The 22,300-nt window shown below is 37.8% G+C and overlaps 1 protein-coding gene across 1 annotated transcript; it reads left to right on the forward strand.

The window, feature by feature from the left end:
* The first annotated feature begins 1,250 nt into the window (after nucleotides 1-1,250).
* Nucleotides 1,251-22,285, forward strand: LOC130706893 (serine palmitoyltransferase 1-like). Its single transcript, XM_057539590.1, has 6 exons — nucleotides 1,251-1,375; nucleotides 9,352-9,481; nucleotides 13,029-13,118; nucleotides 18,765-18,872; nucleotides 21,029-21,124; nucleotides 21,482-22,285. Exons 1-6 carry the CDS (start codon nucleotides 1,281-1,283, stop codon nucleotides 21,671-21,673), a joined length of 711 nt encoding a protein of 236 aa, XP_057395573.1. The 5' UTR covers nucleotides 1,251-1,280; the 3' UTR covers nucleotides 21,674-22,285.
* Nucleotides 22,286-22,300: the final 15 nt, after the last annotated feature.

Below are 22,300 nucleotides of genomic sequence, written 5' to 3' on the forward strand. Positions count from 1 at the left end.
CGAGGCTCCCAGCCACAGGTCCTGGACATCTGAGCCGGAGGGCTCTGCCGGGCCATCAGCCCTCTCCACCGCCCCTCACTGGGGAACGTCTGGGTCCCCCTGCCACTGCCTACACTTCTGAGTTCCCCTCAGTGGACATGCCGTGGCTCTGAAAGTCTGCCTTTACTCCTCAGAGTTCCTCGTTTCTCCCATGAAGCTCCAAGGCTGGAGGGGCCTGGCTGCATCCTTCCTGTATCAACTTCTGAGTTCTCTTTGCGCAGAGCATGTGGTAAAACTCTGATCTCGTTCTCCAGACTTGGGTCCTGCTGTAGTTAAAAGAGCTAAAGAAAGTTTAAAAAAATTTTCTCTGCCTCATTTTAAGACACTTGGAAGTTTTCTAGTTCACAGCCAGCTGGTACACTATTTATTTTAGACATCGCTGGTCCCTCCATCCCAGGGTGTGAAGCCTCATGGCTTAGCCTGGGAAGGTGAAAGGCTATATGGAACGATGATGTAAGAGAGAAAAAAAAATACCAGTTTAATAATTACAGTTTATCCCTATAATTACATCAACATTCTTCTTAAGCTGCTTCCATAAAAGGACCATATTTCTCTTTGTACTATACGTTTGAATTCACCAGTACACTTCAAAAGAAATTTAGACAGAAACTCAGTACTGCAGAGTGATGGCAGGTGCCACCACTAAGTGCTGACACAAACTGTTAGAGGAGTGACCACCACAACTGAAAAAGTTCCTGTCTCTTGATGCAGAGTATGTGGGGTTCTTTTTAACTTAACTACTTTTCTTTTTTCTTTCTTTTCCTTTTAAAAGCTGGTTGACAGTTGTCTTCATGCCTGGTTTGGTCACTTCTCCTAAAATGCAAAACGGCGTTAATAAGTTAATGTCGTACATTGGTAAAGTCTTGGCATTGTTGGTTGAGGGAAGTTAAAGCAGGCAAGGTCACTGGACCTTGAATTCTTATTGCTAGAGTGATATAAAAGCAAAACCTAGAGTCAGAGCTGTCCCAGTCACATATTTATAGACAAATGAGTAGCTGATTCAGCTCACAGAGTATAGAAACAGTTTTGGCCCAGAATTATCTTAGTAGATATTGTATGACTTGTAACTTAAGAACAATTACATTTTGACCACAAGGTGACAGTATTAATAGCTAAACTGCTTATGTTATTTTATTTATTCTTTAGTCAAAGAAAAAGAATTATGAGACAGTTTAACCATTTAACTTTGTACTCTTGAACTAGATGTGCACTTGGATTTGGAAGACCGCCTGGCAAAATTTATGAAGACAGAAGAAGCCATTATATACTCATATGGATTTGCCACCATAGCCAGTGCTATTCCTGCTTACTCTAAGAGAGGGGACATTGTGTTTGTGTAAGTAATCTTTACTGACATTTCTTATCAGAATTCCTTTGGAAATAATATTGGCCCTCCTAGAGAATTCCTTTGTTAGAGGTCATCTGCCTAAAATAATATTGATTTTTTTTTTTTTTCATTTTTAAAGAAATATATAGTCACCCGGCCAAGTAGTTCTGCAGAACTAGTGAGACCTCCACTGGAAGGATGCCTTAAGGTGTCGGTACTTTGTTATCTGCCATTATGATTTTATTTATTGATGTTGAGAAGACCAAACTTATGTAGGAGCGGACCAGCCCTCTGTTTTCCCTGTGCAGCTCTGCGACAGTGTGGTGTCCTTGTGAGTCCATGGTCGTAGCCCACATAGCCACTCATACTACCTGATAAAGTCACTCCACTTCTCAGTACCCTCGCTGCAACTCTTGGTCTCTGCTGATCTTGCTTCATGGCTTGTTAAGAATATGGAAGTCATGAGTTGCAGACTTCCTTAACTTTCCAGGAACAAATGACACACTTGCATACATGTGCACTAAATGTATGGTGTTGCTTTTTACTGTGGAGGGGAAGAGCAGAGAGGAGTAGAGTGAGGGCTGGCATAGCCCAGGCAGCTGGTTATACCCGTCAGGAGCACCTGCCACTAGCCCGAGCCTCTGTTATCTTTTGAGTGGACAATTAAATGACTCTCTTCATTTAGGTCTCAGAGTGACTTTTGTTTCCTCTTTTCCTTTTTGACACCATAGCCAGACACTCCATTTAAGAGCTTCCATTGTTCCTAAAATAAATATCCAAGTTCTTATTATGATCTTGTACATTCTAGACTACTGTTTTAGGCCCATTTTCTACCATTTCCCCTTAGGTGGTCATGCTGTGTAGCCTTACCAGCCTTATATGCTAGTTTCCCCTCAAGGCCTTTGCACGTGCTAAGACCCTAAGTCCCTACGCCTAGAACGTTGTTCCTCCTCTCATCTCCTACTTAATTCCTGCTCATCCTGCACATGTACCACCTCTGCAGGAAAGCCTTCCCCAAGCTCTCAGACCAGGTCAAGACCCCTTGCTGCATGTGGAGAAAATTTTACAGCCAGAGGAGTTTGGTATCCTTGTGAATCCATGACCACGCAGGCATTTACGTGCCTGTCAGAATCACTGTTTCTCAAGCCTCCCTTAACTTACATATGCAGGTGTGTGCGTGTGTGCTCATGGGCGCCCGCACCGTCTGCTCTTGGCTCAGCTTGCCTCACGCTCACTGTACTCTTTTACACCACTTTCAACGGTTCATACCAGCCCGTTGCCTAGGATAGCATGTGCCATTTAGTGGTGCTCAGTAAATACCTTCAGTAAGAGAATGAATGGAGGCTGGAGCGCAAAAGAGGGGTCCAAGTGACTGGACTTCAGAGCCCGGCTCACCTCAGTCCCTGTACCATCCTGCTGCTTCTCACTCACTGTCGGAGCACCTGTAGTGCAACAAGCTCAAGCACACGCTGCAGGGCTGGCTCTTCCTGGGGGTTTTCAGCACGCTTGTGTCCCATTCTTCCCCACAGCCCTGTGACAGTTACCTGGGAGCACTCCAGCACATGGCCTGGGCCTGAGTAGAATTGTTTCCCAATGTGACCATGAAAATGAATGTTTCTATTAATTTCTTGCACATAGTTTAAAAAATCAGTAATAATAAAGACTCATCACAAATTTGAGAGCCAGTGATTTAAACAGTGATTCTAGGTTTTTAATAAAGCATAGTTGCAGACAACTACAATACAGTGTCAGCCAATATCGCTTTATACAAGCCCCCACCATAAATTCCTTTTTGAGTTTAAAGTCCAGAAGAAGTTTACAGTTACAGTTGAACTTGTATGCTTCCTTTGTCAGATAATAAATACTATATTGTCCTTTTGGTTTTCACTGCTAGGAAACCTAGTCTAAACTCACTTTCAAATCTTATGCCTGGTGTCTTAGAACTTCAGTTTCTAATGAGTCATTAGACAACTTAATTATTCCCTTATACATAATTTTAAATATTCCACCTGAAATTCATTTGAAAGTAGGAACACTAGAGGTAAAAATGGTGTTTAGTAAATTATTTGACAAATTGTTTTTGATAAATTCATTAGGCATAGACAATATGTTCGATGTTTTATTTTCTTTCTTTTGTAGTAAACAGTGATAATGCTTTGCCAGTAGGTCTCAGAACAATGGTTGTTTATATACCTAAGTCTTTCCTTGTCACTCTGTCTGTATATTACTTTGTGTACCCTTTTCTAATGAAATGTTTTATATTGAGATAATTGTGGATTCACATACACTTGGAAGAAATAATACAGAGATTTTATGTGCCCTTTACCCAGTCTTCCCCAATGGTCACCTCTTGCAAAACTGTAATACAGTTTGAAAAGTGGGATGTTGACATTGATAAAGTCAAGATAATCCCTCTTGTTGCCACACCCATATCCCTTCTACCCTACCCACTCTTTAGCCCCTGGCAACCACTAATCTGTTCTCCATTTCTGTAATTTCATGATTTCAAGATTGTTGTACAGGGACTTCCCTGTTGGCGCAGTGGTTGTGAATCCGCCTGCCAATGCAGGGGACACGGGTTCGAGCCCTGGTCCGGGAAGATCCCACATGCCACGGAGCAACTAAGCCCGTGCGCCACAACTACTGAGCCTGCGCTCTATAGCCCGCGAGCCACAACTACTGAAGCCCGCATGCCTAGAGCCTGTGCTCTGCAACAAGAGAAGCCACCGCAATGAGAAGCCTGCGCACCGCAATGAAGAGTAGCCCCCGCTCGCCGCCAACTAGAGAAAGCCCGTGCACAGCAACAAAGACCCAACACAGCCAAAAATAAATAAATAGATTAAAAAAAAAAATGTACAAATGTGAGTCATACAGTAGGTAAAACATTTGAGGATTGGCTTTTCTCATTCAGCATTAATTATTTGGAGATTCTCCAGGGTTGTTATGTGAATCACGAGTTTGTGCCTTTTGATTGCTGAGTCATATTCCATGGTATGGATACACCACAGTTTGTTGAACCATTCACCTATTAAGGATATCAGAGTTGTTTCTAGTTTGGGGCTATTACAAATAAAGGTGCTGTAAATATTCATGTATAGCTTTTTCTGTGAACATAAGTTTTCATTTCTTTGAGGTATATGCCAAGGAATGCAGTTGCTGGTCATAAAGTACTGTGCGTTAAGTTTTTTAAGAAATTGCCAAACTTTTCCAGAGTGGCTGTATTATTTTACATTTCCATGAACAGTGTATAAGTGATCTAGTTTCTCCAACATCCTCAGGAGCATTTGGTGTTGTCGCCTTTTTTTTTTTTTTTTAGCCATACTCATAGGTGTGTACAGATATCTCATTGTAGTTTTAGTCTATATTTCCCTGATGCTGCCATACTTACTGTTTTTAGGCTTTGGTCTTGGCATCAGGGTAATACTTCATAAAGTCAATTTGAAAGTGTTCCCTCTTTTATTTTCTGGAGAAACTGTATAAAACTGTTGTTAATTCTTTAAATGTTTGGTAGAGTTCTCCAGTAAAAACAGCTGGACCTCGAGATTTTTTTTTTTTTTGGAAGTATTTTTACTATGAATTTAATTTCCTTAGTACTTGTAAGGCTATTCAAATATTGAGTGAGTTGAAGTAGTTTGTGTTTTTCAAGGAGTTGGTCCATTTCTTCTAAATCGTCAAATTTGTATGTGTAGCATTGTTTGTGATATTCCCGTACTATCCTTCTAATGTCTGCAGATCCCTGTTTCCTTCCTAACTGGTAATTTCTGTCTGCTCTCTTTTTTGTCATTTTTGCTAGAGATTTGTCAATTTTATTGATCTTTTCAAAGAATCAGCTCCTTGTTTCATAGATTTTTCTACGTTGTATTTTTGTTTTCATTTCTACTGATTTCTGGTATTATTTCCTGCCTTCTGCTCATTTGCAGTTTAGTTTGCTCTTTCTAGGTTCTTGAGGTGAGAACTTCAATTACTGATTTGAGACTTTTCCTCATTTCTAATGTATTAGTGCTATGAATTTCCCTGTCATCACTGCTATAGTTGTGTTCCACAAATTTTGATGCGTTTATTTTCATTTTCGTTTAGTTCATTTTTGTGTTTTATTTCTCTTTGACCCATGAGTTATGTAGAAGTGTGTTGTTTAGTTTCCAAGCATTTGGAAATTTTTAATTTGTTACAGTTTGTTTTATGGCTCATGATGTGGTCTATCTTGGAATATGTTCCATAGTCACTTAAGAAAGAATATTCTGGCAAATACAGAGAAAAGGCCACGTGAGGACACCAGTGAGAAGGTATCACTCCATGATAGGACACATGTGATTAATTTCCTTCTTTATACATTTCTGTTTTTCATATAATAGTATTCAATGATCAAATGTTACACTGATCATTATTTTTTAAAAGTCACTGATATGCAAATTAAAAACCAGAAAAAACATACAAATTGTTCATTTGCCACTTCTATCCTTTAATCCAGTAAGAGAGAGTGCTAGTTTTGCATGTCAACTTCCTAAGGTATACTTATATAAAAGTTTTAGTGAGACAAAAAGCAATTTACATATGAAACTTTATTTACCTTTTGAGAGAAATTTTTTTTTTGTCATTATCATTAAATAGAAAAAAAATATTCTGCTGAATGGAGTGTTCTATAAACGACAATTAGATCTTCCTAGTTGATGGTGTTATTGAGTTCTATATCCTTGCTGATTTTCTGTTTGGTAGTTCTGTCAGTTGTTGTAATTTGTCAGTTTCTTCTTTCACTTTTATCAGTTTTTGTGTCTTATCTTTTGTAGCTCTGTTATTTGGTGCATATTTAGGATAAGTTTTCCTGGTTCATTGAGTCTTTTTATCATTATATAACATCCTTCTCTGTCTCTGGTAATTTTCTTTGTTCCAAAGTCTACTTTATCAGATATTAACATAGGCACTCTGCTTTCCCTTTTGAATGTTTGCATGTGTTTATTGTATGTAATATATATGTATACCCTTACTACCTATGTTATTGTATATAACATACATACATATATATAGCATATAACTATATATATATATATATATATATATATATAACTACATGTGCGCCCTCAGTGCGCCCTACACACACACTTTCCCTTACTACCCATCTCATTACATTTGAAGTGAATTTCTTATAGGCAGCATGTTTAATCCACTCTGCCACTCTGTCTTTAAATTGTATATTTTAGCCATTTACATTTAATGTAATTATTGATCTATGGGATCTTAACCTCCCAATTTTTATTTTTTGTTTCTTATTTGTTCTCTCTGTTTTTGGTTTTCTTTTTTCTTTTTCCTGCCTTTCTCAGGGTTAATTGAATGAGTTTTGGAGTTCCATTTTTATTTATCTTATTTATTTTATTTATTTGTTTTCAAGTGTTTCCCTTTGTATAGTTTTTTAGTCATTGCTGTAAGTATGATGTTGTATGTACGCATAAGTTATCACATTCTACTGGTGTTATTTTACCAGTTCAGTTATAGAATCCTTTATCTTCTTTTACATCCCCTTACTCTCCTTATTTATAATACAGTCGTTTTAAGTATTTCCTGTAAACACTTTGAGAACCACATCAGATAGTGTTATAATTTTTACTTTAACCATCCACAATGACTTAGAAAACTCAAGAGGGGAAGAAAAGCCTAGTGTGTTTGTTCATACTTTTTACAGTATTCTTTCTTCCTTCCTGATAATCTAAGATTCTTTTATTTATTTATTTTTTCTATGTGGAGAGCTTTCTCTAGCCATTCCTCTAGGGGAAGTCAGCTTGGGACAGAGTCTCTTAGTTTTTTTTTCAACTGAGAATGTCTTCTCCCCCTCATTCCTAAAGGATATTTTTGCTAGTTTTGGATTCTTGGTTGCCAGGTCTTTTTTTTTCAGCATTTGAAATACATTGGGACACTTTTTTCTGGTGTTCATGGTTTCTGATGAGAAATCTACTGTCACTCAAATTGCTTTTCTCTTACATGTAAGGTGTCATTTTTCTTGTGCTGATTTCAAGATTTTTTTCTTTGTCATTAGTTTTCAGAAGTTTGACTATAATTGAATTGGCATTTATTTGTTTGGGTTTACCTGCAAGAATTTTGCTCAGCTTCTTTAATCTATAGTTTTACGCCTCTTCTTTAATCTATAGGTTTTCAGCCATTATTTCTTTAAGTACCTTTTTAGTCCCACCCTCATTCTGTTCTTTAGAACTCTACAGACTTGAATGTTGCATATTTTACTGTAGTCTCACAGGTCCCTGAGACTGTTCTTTCCTTTCTAGTCTACTTTCTCTCTGCGATTTACATTGACTTGATTTCTACTGTTACATCTTTCAGCTCACTGATTCTTTCCTCTCTCCATTCTGCTGCTGAATTCATCCACTATGCTTTTTCTTTTGACTATTTTGCTTTTTAGTTCTAATATCCCCACAGGATTCTTCTTTGTATCTTCCTTTTCTCTGCTGCAGCTTCCTGTTTTTTCATTTGTTTCAAGCATGTTCATAATTACTCATGAAACATTTTTATCATGATGGTTTTAAAGTCATTATCAGATCATCCTGACAACTCTGTCATCTTAGTACTGGCATTTGTTAATTGTTTTTTTTTCTTTTTTTTTCATTGTTTGATATTTTCTGGTTATTGGTATGACAAGTGAAACATGAACAGTTTCATATTATGCTGTTATAGTTTATGCTTTATTTAAACTTTCTGTTTGAATTGGCTTTCTCTGACAGTCTTCCAACAAGGGCAGGGGGGCACTGCTGCCTCATTACTGTCAGGTGGAAGTACAAGTCCAGGGTCCCCACGGGGACTCCACTGACACTGAGGTGGGGTTATTTTCATTTCTTCTGGTTGTTGGTGAGAGTCCTACTCTTGTCTGAGCCTCCCCTAACACAGCCTAAGCATAGGCAGGGGAGAGTGTCTCTCCCTGCAGGAGATTGGAAGTTAGGTCTCTCCACATGGTCTTCACTAACACCACAGTGGGAGCCACTTGTTACTACCCAACAGAGATACAAGTTCTGGCTCCCTTCTCTGACAGCTCCCACAGGGGTATTGGGGAGCCTTGTTATGGCCTCGTGAAGGCTAGAGTCTGGGTCCCCCTCTCAGCCTTTGCTAGTGTGGAGGGGACAGGCCCAGGTTTTTCTGTGGTTTGGCTGCAGTAGAGACCTTTGCTGGGCTGCCCCCTTTCCTGTCCCTTTGGCTACAGAGAGCAGACTTTTGTCAGAGCTTTTCTGTCTCGCCTGTTGGCATTTCCAGTTTGCCAGCTGCATCAGTTCCAAGTTAGGAAATTCCAGGAACTTGTTTCATGTCATTTCTCAGATCCCTCGCTGGTCTGCCTTTTCTCTCCATTTTTCAGCATCATCTTATGTTTGTCTTATACATGATGTCCAGGATTTTTGGTTATACCCAGTGAGAAAAATAGGGAAAATATGTCTATTTTCTCAGAAGTAGAAGTGTTGCATGTACTTTTAAATAATACACTTAATTTAAGAAATATATCCTGCCCCCCATTAACTCAATTTAGGAGATCTTACTGAAGATTAATCTGCATGACTCAGAGTTCTCCCCTGGGTTATGTAGAGTCAGTAACCCAGTATTCCTTTTGATGGCAAAGTAATGGCAGAGTGGTGGCCTGTCAAATCAGAGATGCCACTGATGGTGAGATGCACCAATATTTCATTTATTTTTCAGAAAGAGAAAAGTACTTTGAATAAACTAATATGCCATCTATATAGTAAGATGCATGCTGATTTCTCAGAGGTCAAAATATGGCAAGAGTTTGCTTCGTAGAACAGAATCAGTATGGTAGTTACGTGGAAAGGTTTGCAGAGTGAAGTGCAAACAATAATATATTAATGTTCAAACATGTTTTATTTATTTGCCATGTTCAGTTTAACAAGTGGATGTTGGTCAGCTTACAAAAGCAAGCATTCCTTTTCTGAGAATGTTGACAAGACCCTTTAAACCCCAATTTGGTGGGTCTTTCTTCCTTGCAGAGATAAAGCTGCCTGCTTTGCTATTCAGAAGGGATTACAGGCATCACGTAGTGACATTAAGCTATTTAACCATAATGATATGGATGACCTGCAGCGACTATTGAAAGAACAAGAGATTGAAGATCAAAAGGTATGATTCTTTTGAAGAAAATTACACAGTTCTTTTGTACTTTCTAACCAGCTAAATTATAAACGAAATGGTAATTTGTCATGAAAACTTGCCTGTGGATCACATGTGGACATTAAATAAGGGTGTTTCTGCTTATTAAATGTACCTCAGATTAGAGAGTCAAGCCTGATAGTAATTGCCTCATCATTGCCATAATTATATATGGCAAATTTGGGGGAAGGTTATCTAGGCAGCTTTCTAAAAGGGAGAGAGAAAAACAGCATGCATTTTGGGGGTGGAGGGATGTACACTCAACTCTACAGAAGTAACAACAGAACTCATTAGGGCATTAACAAGATGTATCTAGTGAATTCAAAATAGGCTTATTCATATCAGAATAAATCATGTATCGATTCACCAGAAGAAACCATGGCGGCAGATCTTAATTAATGAATTTATGAACAAAGTGAAGACTCTTTCTCCCTACCCCAACCTCATCCCAGATCTCTGAGCAGCTGCTCCCTGTGGGAAGCAGCTGCCTCACGCATGGTTTCCTTCTACGTTGCAACCTATTTACACTTCTTCTCAAGCACCTGTGTAGTCCCTTGGAACAGGGAGGGAATTAGGCAGGTGGAACTTGCTCCTTGTTGTTCTGATAGAGAGTGGAACAGAGGAAACGTGTTCAAAGCATCACTGTTAGAATTAGCATTTATTTGCCCCTGACAACATGAACAGAGAAGGTAGTTCTGTGGTCTGTGGTTCTGCAGCAGGAACCACTGTGTGTGAAGTGTACTGGGAACCTGGTCACCACATCCTTTGTCTCAAACACCACTTTCAAGTGGACTTTCCCAGTGTAACTCATCCGTTACTAGAGTAACTGATAAAAATGCTCATCACATCCTTAATTTTGTGTTAATTTCCATTTTCCCAGATATTTGAATTATTCCTTTTGGATTCTGTCATCTTTGTTTAGGTGATAGCCTAAGAGCAGCACTTCATGATTATACACATTCGTGTGGTGAATACGCATAGACTTCTGCTATTTTATGCTAGGTGTGCTACAGACAGTGTTTTATAAGTATACAATTTAGAAGAATGTATAGGGAAAATCTTAAAATTGAGACCGTTCCACCAATGAATTCTTTCTACAGATTGTAAAAAGATGTCCCTTTTCTGATTCAGTAATAGAATGCTACCGTATTGAAAAACACTGCCTTAGAAAGTGTGACCAATGAACCAGTCTGCTGTAGAGTTATTTCGCCAAGTTAGCATTGTACAAATTTGGAAGACAACATATTCAAGTTCTGTGTGTGTGTTGTATAAGATTTATAATCTGTGGAACTTTTTTTTTAATGAATAACAAGAAATAAAGTTATCTTAAAATTTATTTCCATTTTATAGTTTTTACCTTTTTACTAATTAATTTATACCACATATTCCTGCCAAGAGTAGGCTTTCTAAATTACTTTACATTTTGGTTTTTAGAAATAATTCTTTTTTAATTTTGTTTTCACAAAAATAATAAATGTTAAATTTTTAAATATTTTGTACTTAGATGCTTATATTTCCTTTGAAAGTAAGTTAAATAATCTGAGTTTGGATCAAACTCTTTTTGTCAGTTTCCCAACTAATGGAGTTCATATGTTTTTTCATTCCTTTTCTTATAGAGTTCTCTTATCCCATATTAATCCTTCTTAAAAAAAAAAGATAATAAGTAAAAACAGCAGTTCATAGAGGAAATGCAGATAACTGAGCAAATAGAAAATAGTCTGACCTCACTAACAGTTACAGAAATTAGGGTAAGAGTTTTTGCCTGTCCAATTAGGGAAAACTTTTTATGGTAATAATCAGTGCCACACTGATGTACAGGGGGCCTTCCAAAAACTCTGAGGAGAGCTTCAGTTGGCACAGCCTTTCTAGAGGGTAAATGGGCAGGTATATTCTGGGATTCTTAAATATCTATACCCTCTGGAGTGCTATCTTTAGAAGAGAATCAGAAATGGTGTCAGAGATCGAAGGGTATTCACGTGATGTAAAAAAACAAAATGAAGGAAACAACCTAAATCCAGCACTGTGGGAACAGTTAAATAATTTACGGTGTATCTACAAGGTGGAATATTAAATCTCCATTAAAATCATGGTTTAAATAATATTAAATAATGTGAGAATGTTCACAACATAATATTTTAAAAACTCAGGTCCTAGAACGATTGCAGTAAAATCCTGATTTGAACAAGGTAATTTACAAAGATATGTATTTACAAGAAAAAGTTACCAGTGTGTGGTGTAACGAGCTCATTTGTTAAATTCTTTTTTGTACTTTTCCATTTCCCAAGAATATTCCAAAAATAAAATATTCCTTCATTGAGTATTTTAAGATCATAAGAAAGATACTTTGTGTTTTAAAGGCAGGGAGAGGCGGGATGCCCCCAGGTCCTCAGCTGTGACCTCCCAGCAGACCCGCAGCCTCAGGTTTGACTTAGGGACGGAGTGAAGATGACCAAGAATGGTGTAAACTTTCGCATGCTTCAGCCGACACTTTTTTCAGTATTACATACAGCTGCGGGTTCTAAAATACCCCTTAAAGAATAGCTCTGATATTTGAGTTTCTAGTTGTTCATTAGAAGCTTAGAGGCAAGAAACCTTTGAGTAGAAAGGTGGCGGCAAACTCTGTGGAATTTTTTCAGTGCAGCATACCTGAAACATCTACAGATTCAGCAGTGGGAGTGGTTTATTAGTGATTTGACGTCAGTGGGGTGTGGGAAGGTGTGTGTTACTTGAAAGAGTCCCTCCACTGCACCACCTCCGAACATGACTGGGTGAGGTCATAGTCCAGTTTTACTTGAACCAGTAGTGAGGAGGAAGGAAGGAGAAGGGTTTCATCTGTTTTTTGGTAAGTAAGGGAGGTCAGGGTTTGTCTGTTTTTAAACTTTTTATTAGGAACATTTCTGGCACATTCAAAGGAAACAGTAGTATAGTGAAGCCCCCTGTACCCTTCTCCCGGCTTTGTTTTCAATATTCTGCCACTCTTGTATCATCTGAACCTTCACCTAACTCCCCACTCAGTCTCTGTGATGATGATGATTATCATCATCATCATTAGAGTTCTTTTTATTTTAGGTAAAATTTACACTGAAATACATTAGTCCTAGTTATACAGTTTTGACCAGTGGTTATACCCGTGTAGCCCAGGTATCATGGCCCCCATCATGACATAAAATGCCCCCATCTCCCCCAGAAAGTTCCCTTGGGTCCCTTCCCAGTCATTCTGGGCTTGGAGGGTTTTGTTTGTGTTTTAGTATTCTCAGTGTCTAAACAGTTTGTGTTTGTGTGTGAGGCCTCCTAGTTGACTGTGTGACCTGAAAACATGTCTGAGAGAAGAAAGCACTGTTTTTCATCTCAAAATAACAGGATCGCAAACCTTGAGCTTGAAATTAATATAGTCTATCTATTTGTTGATTTATCTTGGTGAATAAATCTTGTAGGGTGAAAGTGCTAGAGAGCACATAACAGATTTTGTATTTGGAGTTACTGAAATTTAAAACATCTATTTTTTTTTCTTTTAAAGAATCCTCGCAAGGCTCGTGTAACTCGACGTTTCATTGTAGTCGAGGGGTTATATATGAATACTGGAACTATTTGCCCTCTTCCAGAATTGGTGAGCAACTATGTTTATTTATTATTTTAGTATTCAGACTATTTGGCAGTTAGGCCTTTTGTTTATGACCATTATTAATGTATAATGTCTTCATTGCTTTGCTTAATATGTATCATAAGCACATTCTGATCATACTAGAGAAGTAGATTAACATTAAATGCCAACCCTGACCTTTAAAGAGTAATCAAGACTGAGTTTTATAAAACCAACTTTATGGAGGTATAGTTGACACGTAATAAAATATACTCACTTTAAGAGTACAGTTTGATAAGTTTTGACAGATGTATACTCCCCTATCACCATCACCACAGTCAAGATATAGAACATTTCTGTCACTCCAGAAGTCCCTCATGCCCCTTTGTAATCAGTACCCCATTCCTGGCCGCAAGCCACCGTTGATCTGCTTTCTGTTCCTGTAGTTTTGCTTTTTGTAGAATTTCATATAAATGAAATCATATAATATGTATTTTGTAAAACTCAGCTTTTTAAAAGGGGATACAATACACTGTCTTTAGAAACCATGACTATTGAGATTTTTTTTTTTTTAGGTGAAATTCACATAACATAAAACTAGCCATTTTAGAGTGTAGAGTTCAGTGGCATTTAGTACGTGCACAGTGTTGTGCACTCATCAACTAGCTAGTTGTAAAACCTTTTTGTCACTCCCAAAGAAGACCCAGTACCCATTAAGCAATCACTCCGCATTTTTCCTTGCCCCTAGCCCCCACCAGTCTGCTTTCTGTCTATATGGATTTACCTATTCTGGATATTTCTGATAAATGGAATCATATAATATATGACTATGGCTTCACTCACTTAGAATGTTTTCATTGTTTATCCAATTTGTGGCATCATTTATCAGTACTTCATTCCTTTTTTCTTCTTTTTTTAAAAATTTATTTATTTTTGGCTGCGTTGGGTCTTCGTTGCTGTGCGCGGGCTTTCTCTAGTTTTGGCAAGCAGGGGCTACTCTTCGCTTCATTCCTTTTTAAAGCTAAGTAATATTCCATTGTGTGGGTATATCACATTTTGGTTTTTTTGTTAACAGATATTTGGATTGCTTCACCTTTTGGCATTTGTGAATAGTGCTGCTGTGAACATTCATGTACAAGTATTTGTTTGAATCCCTGTTTTCAACTCTTTCATGTATGTGCCTAGCAATGTAATTGCTGGATCATGTGGTAATTCTATTTTTAACTTATTGAGGAACTGCCATACTGTTTTCCACAGTGGCTTGTACCATTTTACATTCCCACCAGCATGGAGGAGGGTTTCAGTTTCTCCACATCCTTACCAATGTATACTTTTTTTTTTTTTTTAATTTTTGCCATTCTAGTAGGTGTGAAGTATATTTGCATTTCTGATTTGCATTTCTTGAATGACTAATGATGTTGAGCCACTTTTCTTGTGTTGGCCATTTGTATATCTTTGGAGAAATGCCTCTAGAAGTCCTTTGCCCATTTTTAAACTGGGGTGTCTTTTTGTAAAGTTCTTTATGTATTCTGGGTACTAGACCCTTAATCAGGTATGTGATTTGCAAATATTTTCTCTCATTCTATAGGTTGTCTTTTCATTTCTTTGATAGTGTCCTTTGATGCACAAAAGTTTTTAATTTTGGCAAAGTCCAATTTATCTAGTTTTTTGTTGTTGCTTGTGCTTTTAGTGTCATATCTAAGAAATACATTGCCAAATCCAGGGTATGAAGATACACCCCTATGTTTTCTTCTGAGGTTTTTATAGTTTTAGCTCTTATTTTAGGTCCTTGATCCATTTTGACTTAATTTTTGTATATTCTGTGAGAGAGGGATTCAACTTCATTCTTTTGCATGTGGTTATCCATTTGTCCCTTTACCATTTGTTGAAGAAACTATTGTTTTCCCATTGAATGGTCTTGGCACCCTTGTTGAAATCAGTTGACTGTAGGTATATGGGTTTATTTCTGGACTCTCAGTTCTATTCCATTTGTCTATATGTCTAGCCTTATGCCAGTACCATGCTTAATTACTTAATTCATGTAGCTTTGTGGTAAACTTTGAAATCAAGACGTGAGTTCTCCATTTTTGTTCTTTTTCAAGATTGTTTTGGTTATTTGGCGTCCCTTGAAATTCCATTTGAATGTTAGGATCAGCTTTTCCATTTCTGTAAAAAATGGCATTGAGATTTTTTATAGGGATTGTAGTGAATATTTAGATTGCTCTGGGAAGTATTGCCATCTTAATGATACTGAGTCTTCTCATTGATGAACATGGAATGTATTTCCATTTATTTCAGTTTTCTTCAATTTCTTTCAGTATTGTTTGTGGCTTTTACTGTAAAGTCTGGTACCTCTTTGGTTAAATTTATTCCTAAGTATTGTATTCTTTTTGATGCTAAGTATTTTATTCTTTTTGATGCTATTATAGATGGAATTGTTTTCTTAATTTCCTTTTTGGATTGTTCACTACTAATTATAGAAATACAGATGACTTTTGTGTATTGATCTTGCATCATTCAACTTTTGCTGAACTTGTTTATTAGCTGAAACAGTATTTTTGTGGATCTTATTCTGTATATAAGATCATGTCATCTGTGAATAGAGCTAGTTTTGCTTCTTCCTTTCCAAGGATGGATGCTTTTCTTTTTTTTTTCTTGCCTGATTGCTCTGGCTAGAACTTCCAGTACAGTGTTGACTAGAAGTGACAAGAGTGAGTGTCCTTCCTGCTCTTTAAAGGGAAAGCTTTCAGGCCATCACCATTGAGTGTGATTTTAGCTGTGGGTTTTCCATAAATGCCCTTTATCAAGTTGAGGAAGTTCCCTCCTATTTCTTATTTGTTGAATGCTTCTCTCATGAGAGGTTTGGGGTTTGTCAGATGCTTTTTCTGCATCAGTTGAGTTAATCATGTGGTTATCCTTCATTCTATTAGTATGGTGTATTACACTGATTTTCCTGTAATAAACCACCATTGCATTTGACCATTAAAATCTGAATCTCTGAGTCCATCAATTGAATAGGGATTCAAAATAAAGGTTTCATATCTTATTTTTTAAGTTTTTCACTATTTCTTGAGGAAATCTAGATACATCCTAAATGTCAATAAAAGAGATTTGTTTTCCTCTCCTTCCTCTTGTGAGTGTCAAAGACTGATAGAATAATGTAGGGGAGAGATAGTCGGCCACAAGATGTTAGAACTGTATGTTACAGGGGTACAATAATAAATCAGTACTGATGGGCAAATATACAGCCAGTGAAACAAAATGTAAAGTGTAGGAACAGATCAAGTACCTAAAGTACTGAGTATGTAAAATTACAGTATACAAATTAGGGTTTGACAAAAGGATTCCTGTTTTGTTTTACCTGTCTGTTTGTGTTCCAGTACTGTGATAATATTATTAAATATTTTCTAAAACATGGTTTTTAGAGACTATCTCACTCATATAATACCTCTTATTAATGGATGGGAAAGAATTAGTATTGAAAAGATGTAATTCTCCCCAAATTAGTTTGTTCATTGTTAATGAAAATTCAGGTAAAAGCCCAGTGAGGACCCCTCTCCCAATTTGATATTGATTCACAAGATTAGCCTGTAAAATCTTTTTTTTTTTTTTTTTTAATGAAAGCTTCTTTATTTATTTATTTATTTATTTTTGGCTGTGTTGGTTCTTCGTTTCTGTGCGAGGGCTTTCTCTAGTTGTGGCAAGCGGGGACCACTCTTCATCGCGGTGTGCGGGCCTCTCAGTGTCGCGGCCTCTCTTGTTGCGGAGCACAGGCTCCAGACGCGCAGGCTCAGTAGTTGTGGCTCACGGGCCCAGTTGCTCCACGGTATTTGGGATCTTCCCAACTCAGGGCTCAAACCCGTGTCCCCTGCATTGGCAGGCAGATTGTCAACCACTGCGCCGCCAGGGAAGCCCTAGCCTGTAAAATCTTGATGGTTAAAAAATAAATTATCAGACGCATGATATGAGACATCAACCCATCTTATATATTTCTGTGCATTATTTCTATAGTTTCAGTGGAAAAAATCATAGTAATTAAACATTTAATAATTAAAATTATGATTCTGGCACAAGAGAAGATTACATGAGTCATGGAAAGATTTAAGAGCCCAACTTCTCATGTTATATATATAAAAATTTAGTGGTTGAGGGACATCCCTGGTGGCACAGTGGTTGGGAATCCGCCTGCCAATGCAGGGGACATGGGTTCGAGCCCTGGTCCGGGAAGATCCCACATGCTGCAGAGCAGCTAGGCCAGGGCGCCACAACTACAGCAGCCTGGGCGCCTAGAGCACGTGCTCTGCAGCAAGAGAGGCCACTGCAGTGAGGGGCCTGCACACCGCAATGAGGAATGGCCCCCACTTGCCGCAGCTAGGGAGAGCCCGTGTGCAGCAACGAACACCCAACGCAGCCAAAAGTGATAAATGAATAAATAAATAAATTAATTAATTAATTAAAAAAAATTTAGTGGTTGATAATCACTGTATTTTAATTCAGCTGTGAAACTTATTACATACATATCATAAAGGGGTAAATCAATTAAACACTAGGGGGAAAAAAATCTGTACATATGTTCAGCCTCCCAATGTATAAACCAAAAAATTTATGAAATAATTAGAAGAACATATAGATAAATATGCATCTAAACCTTAGATGGGAAAGGACTTTCTTATAAGCTGGAAAACAAAGGGGAAAAAAAAGATTAAAAAACATATTAATGAAAACTTTTTCTGGATTAAAAAAATGAATCTAAATTGGAATAGTGCCTCTGAGGGAAGAATATTTACAATATTTCCCTAGGAGTTTTTATGTATAATCAGACCAGTATTTAACAGATAGATTACATGTCTATACTCATAGTGTCTTAACAGTTCCTTCTTTAAAAATTGGCATTGTGCTGTCTATATTACTGAGTTAAATTGAATCATTTTAGAGCATCTAAAGTACAGTTAATTTTCATTATTCATGGTAGTTATGTTCTATAAAGTGTGTGTGTATATGTGTGTATGTGTGTGTGTGTGTGTGTGTGTGTGTGTGTGTGTATATATATATATATATATTTATGTTCTATAAACCTGCTGCAAATACTGAATTACCAAATACTGAACTTTTGCTCCTAGGGCAAATACAGAGTTAGTTTTCTGCAACCCTCTAGTCACCACGTTTTCATCAGTTACTCAATACATAACCGTGTTTTATATGTGTTTCTGTGTAAAGACACCTTATTTAGTGTACACCGTTGACGTAGCCATATTGAACTCACAGCCGGCAGTGCTCTAACTCCGGCCTGAGTGCAGTTTATGTGACACACGCATGTTTTCCGTAAGGCACATCACAGCCTTCTTGCGCTGAGGCCCTCTGGGCCGAACTTCAGCGCTGTGCTTGGGGGCCGTTGTGAACAACAGAATCACAAGGAAAAGCACAAAATGCGAAAAATGTGGCAGTAAACAGAATGTGAGAAGGACACTTGTTTGCAGTATAAGCTGAAGCAGTAGCCTGTTACCTCAGCTGGGAAGGTGCATTTCAGGTGACTCAAAAGTTTTTCACCACCCTGCACATATGCCCTAAGTATTGATTTGGAGGTTACAAATAAATTTTAGCAAGTAGGCAGATTCACAAATACGAATTTTATGAATTTTCAGTATTTTAAAGTTGTGTTTATTTACCACTTAGGTTAAGTTAAAATACAGATATAAAGCAAGGATCTTTCTGGAGGAAAGCCTTTCGTTTGGAGTCCTGGGGGAGCACGGCCGAGGAGTCACTGAACATTTTGGAATCGATGTAAGCTCTGCTTTTTTGGAACATTCCTTCATATAGTAACCATGCAGTTCCATCCTGCTGGGCAGGTTTCATGGGCACAAGACAGTGTTCCTCATCGATGTGCAGGGTGCAGCTTTGGTGTCTGTCACTTCACTGAGCCCACAGAGGATTGGGTCAGCCAGACCAGGGTCCCCATCTTCCCTTGGAACTCAGTGGCTAATCATAGAATTTGTGTTCTGTTTGCACGGTAACATTTGATCCCAGCTTTCCGTGTTTCTTCTCTAGAAACAGTTAAATTTGCCTTCCATTTTTTCTTTAAAACCAGTAAGAGTTCTCTAAGTTGTCCTTTAGAAAGTATCATAGCAGTGAAAAGATGTTCTTTCTAATATTTAAAATTCTGTATTGTTATTTGTGTGTATGGGGGTGATTTATATATATATATATTAGAAATACCACCAGCATGGATTCACAAAGCCGCTCAAGGTCCCAGACAACTGGAGTGAGTTTTTTATGTTTTCTCTTGCTGAAAGGAAATGAGCCTCAACTAGCCCTACTCTTAGTGGGTTTTGCTCCTAGAGCCTCGGAGAGGAACAGTGTGGGCCCATCTGCAGAACCTGTCCTCACCGACCACTGTGTAACCTGCCCTTACCCACCGCTGTGTGGTTGATGTGAAGGAAGCTTTTCTCCAAATCTTGTGCATAAAAGTTTTGCAGCTTGTGTTAAAATGTTGAACTATAAAATATAAACTCACCTTAGATTATTTGCATCCCTCTACCCATACAGACCTAGAGAAAAATGTAGAGCAGAATGACTATCACACCAAGTTGACTGAAGCATACTCTTCAAAGACAAACTGACATTTGGCAATGAAATGCACTGAAGAATTTAAGATAAATGGAAATTAATTCAAGTAAAATTTACACCAGAGCAATTTTTAAGGCATGAAAATTTTAAAGAAGGAAAAAGCACTATCTAATTTCACTGTTCTCGTTTTCTCACTGCTTCCAGCAGTTGTCTCAGAGGTAGTATTTATAATGGCTTGAGTAAGAGTGCAGAATGTATGGACCTTATTTGGACCCTAATTCAAACAAATACTGTGAAAAACAGGCTTTGTGAGACAGAGATACATGAACACTCAGTATTTGATATTAAGAAATTTTTCATTTTTTAAGTGTGGTAATGTTTTTGAAAGAGGGCATATCTTTTAGAAATGCACACTGAAATATTTATAGATGAAAACATGTAAGGTCTGAGATTTGCTCCAAAGAGATGAAGAGGGCAGTAGGGGGCTTATACGTGGAACAGGATTGTCCGTAAGTTGATAATTATTGAATCTGGTGATGGGGATTCTTTATACTTTTGTATATGTTTGAAATTTTTCATAATGAAAGGTTAAAAAAAAAGAAGAAGAGTGCGCAGGTTTCCTTGTTGGATCTGTGGAACACTTGGAAAAACACCAGATGTGATCTGACCAGTCTTTATTATGGCCATCAGTGAGTAATTACAGAATGGCTACTGTATGCAGGATGGAACTTGGTGCTGGGGGCTGGAGCAGACGGTGAGGACCAAAGGAGTGCTGAGCCGTTGAGAAGGTTGTGGGTACTCAGGAGCCCAGTGGGCACATTAGGTTCATCCACTGCCCAGTTGGTCCACTTTGGTCAGAGCCCATGATGGCCCATTGCCATCATGTTTGGATAAATTGATTTCATTTTTGAAAAGGTGGAAAAGGTAAATGGAATGTAGTACTTGTTCCAAAGTGCTCAAAACCCTGATAGATTTCTTTTTATTTCTCTCAAGTACCTTCTATGGAGAAGGACAGCTGAGACCACTGTTTTAGCAAGGAAGTGATCTTATCTTTTACCTCTGAATATGTTTAGTATCAAACAACTTTAGATTTCATCTTTTATCTAGCTCTTCCACTGTGAATAAATTGTCGATGAATGATGGAATGGCAAAAAAGTATAAAGTGAGACATCTTCAGAGGTGGGCTATGAAACATCGGTCCTTTTAACAATTGATTTTGTATGACTTACCCTTTATTTTCAAGGAGGTAGTTTGAATCCAGATGTTGACATTAGTGCTGAAATTTTGTCTCTAGGATTGACATTGGCCTTTTTTTTTCCCCCTCCTTTTCTTTAAATTGAGAAATAACTCCCACTGTCCCTCTTTTCTGACAGATTGATGATATTGATCTTATCAGTGCCAACATGGAGAATTCACTTGCTTCTATTGGGGGTTTCTGCTGTGGCAGGTCTTTCGTAATTGACCATCAGGTGGGTTCTTTTTAAAAACAAAAGCAAAAACTGAAACCCGTTGCTCCACTGGTCAACTAAAAATGTAACCGCTATTACAAAATTTCATTCTAACTTAGTTTTTCACACAATTTTTATTTAGAAGTAGATTTGTTAAAGAATCATTCAAAATATTTACATTTAGAAATTATCTCCCTTTCTAAAAAAGTTTTGGTTTTGTTACATAACTTCTGTACATGCCTGGATCTTAGCACCTCACCATTTATATGTGCTATTTGGTAGGGAGTGCAGAGATTTGGTGCCTTTAGATTTTTTAGCCAAAGAAAAACAGAGCCAAAAATAGTGTTTATGTTTTATAACTTGTTTGTTTCTTCTCAGCGACTTTCTGGCCAGGGGTACTGCTTTTCAGCTTCATTACCTCCCCTCTTAGCTGCTGCTGCAGTTGAGGCCCTCAACATCATGGAAGAAAATCCAGGTATAACCTTTAAACCCAGGAAATCAAAGCTATTTCAAGTCATGTTAGCCATGCTGCTGGTTTGCCTTTTTGGAGAAATTAGCTGGAGGAAATGATTTCCCAGACAAAGCTCTGGCTCTGAATTACATTATCTGGCAATTTATGGGAAAAATGATGGTGAAGAAGTTGTCCCTGCCTCAGGGTTTCCGGGTTAGAGCTTCTCTCATGTTTCTGGAGATGAAGCCAGAGCCAAAGCAAAGCTCGCTCCCTTGGTGGGCAGAGATGCCAGAAAAAGGAGGGACTAGCTCTGGGCCAGTCATCATTTAGTTTATCGGGTTTTTTTGAGAAATTAGCTGAAGTATGCTAATTTTTGGTACTTATAATTTTATAACTGTTGTCTAGTTTTCCCCATCAGCCTTTGATTCATGAGTTGGTGCTGAGGCCATACAGGTTTACCAACTATTAAAGCTTGCTTAATGGGCAGTCGACTCAATTTAAAATGTGGTTCTGGGCTGTGATAGTGCCTCCTCACCAAAGACTAAAAGGAAAATGGAAAAGCAGGCCTGGTATTTGTAATTTTAAATTTTATAAATTTCTAAAGATTCAGCATTGGTTTTAATTCAGAGAATCAGTAAAAGTGAGTGTTTCTGTGTGCACATTCATATACTTGTCAGATACCCTGCCACTCCTGTCTCCTCAGATCTTTCAGTTTGTGGATTTTCCTTAAAAGAAAGTGAAAATAT

The sequence above is a fragment of the Balaenoptera acutorostrata genome, unplaced genomic scaffold, assembly GCF_949987535.1.
Source record: "Balaenoptera acutorostrata unplaced genomic scaffold, mBalAcu1.1 scaffold_833, whole genome shotgun sequence".
In the NCBI taxonomy this organism is placed as follows: Eukaryota; Metazoa; Chordata; class Mammalia; order Artiodactyla; family Balaenopteridae; genus Balaenoptera; species Balaenoptera acutorostrata.

Excerpts from the sequence above, each read along its gene's own strand:
- LOC130706893 (XM_057539590.1), top strand. The coding sequence starts at position 1,281 with ATGAAGACAGAAGAAGCCATTATATACTCATATGGATTTGCCACCATA. Across the intron at positions 9,482-13,028 it reads AAGAGATTGAAGATCAAAAG|AATCCTCGCAAGGCTCGTGT; the intron begins GTATGATTCTTT and ends TTTCTTTTAAAG. Across the intron at positions 21,125-21,481 it reads CTTTCGTAATTGACCATCAG|CGACTTTCTGGCCAGGGGTA; the intron begins GTGGGTTCTTTT and ends GTTTCTTCTCAG.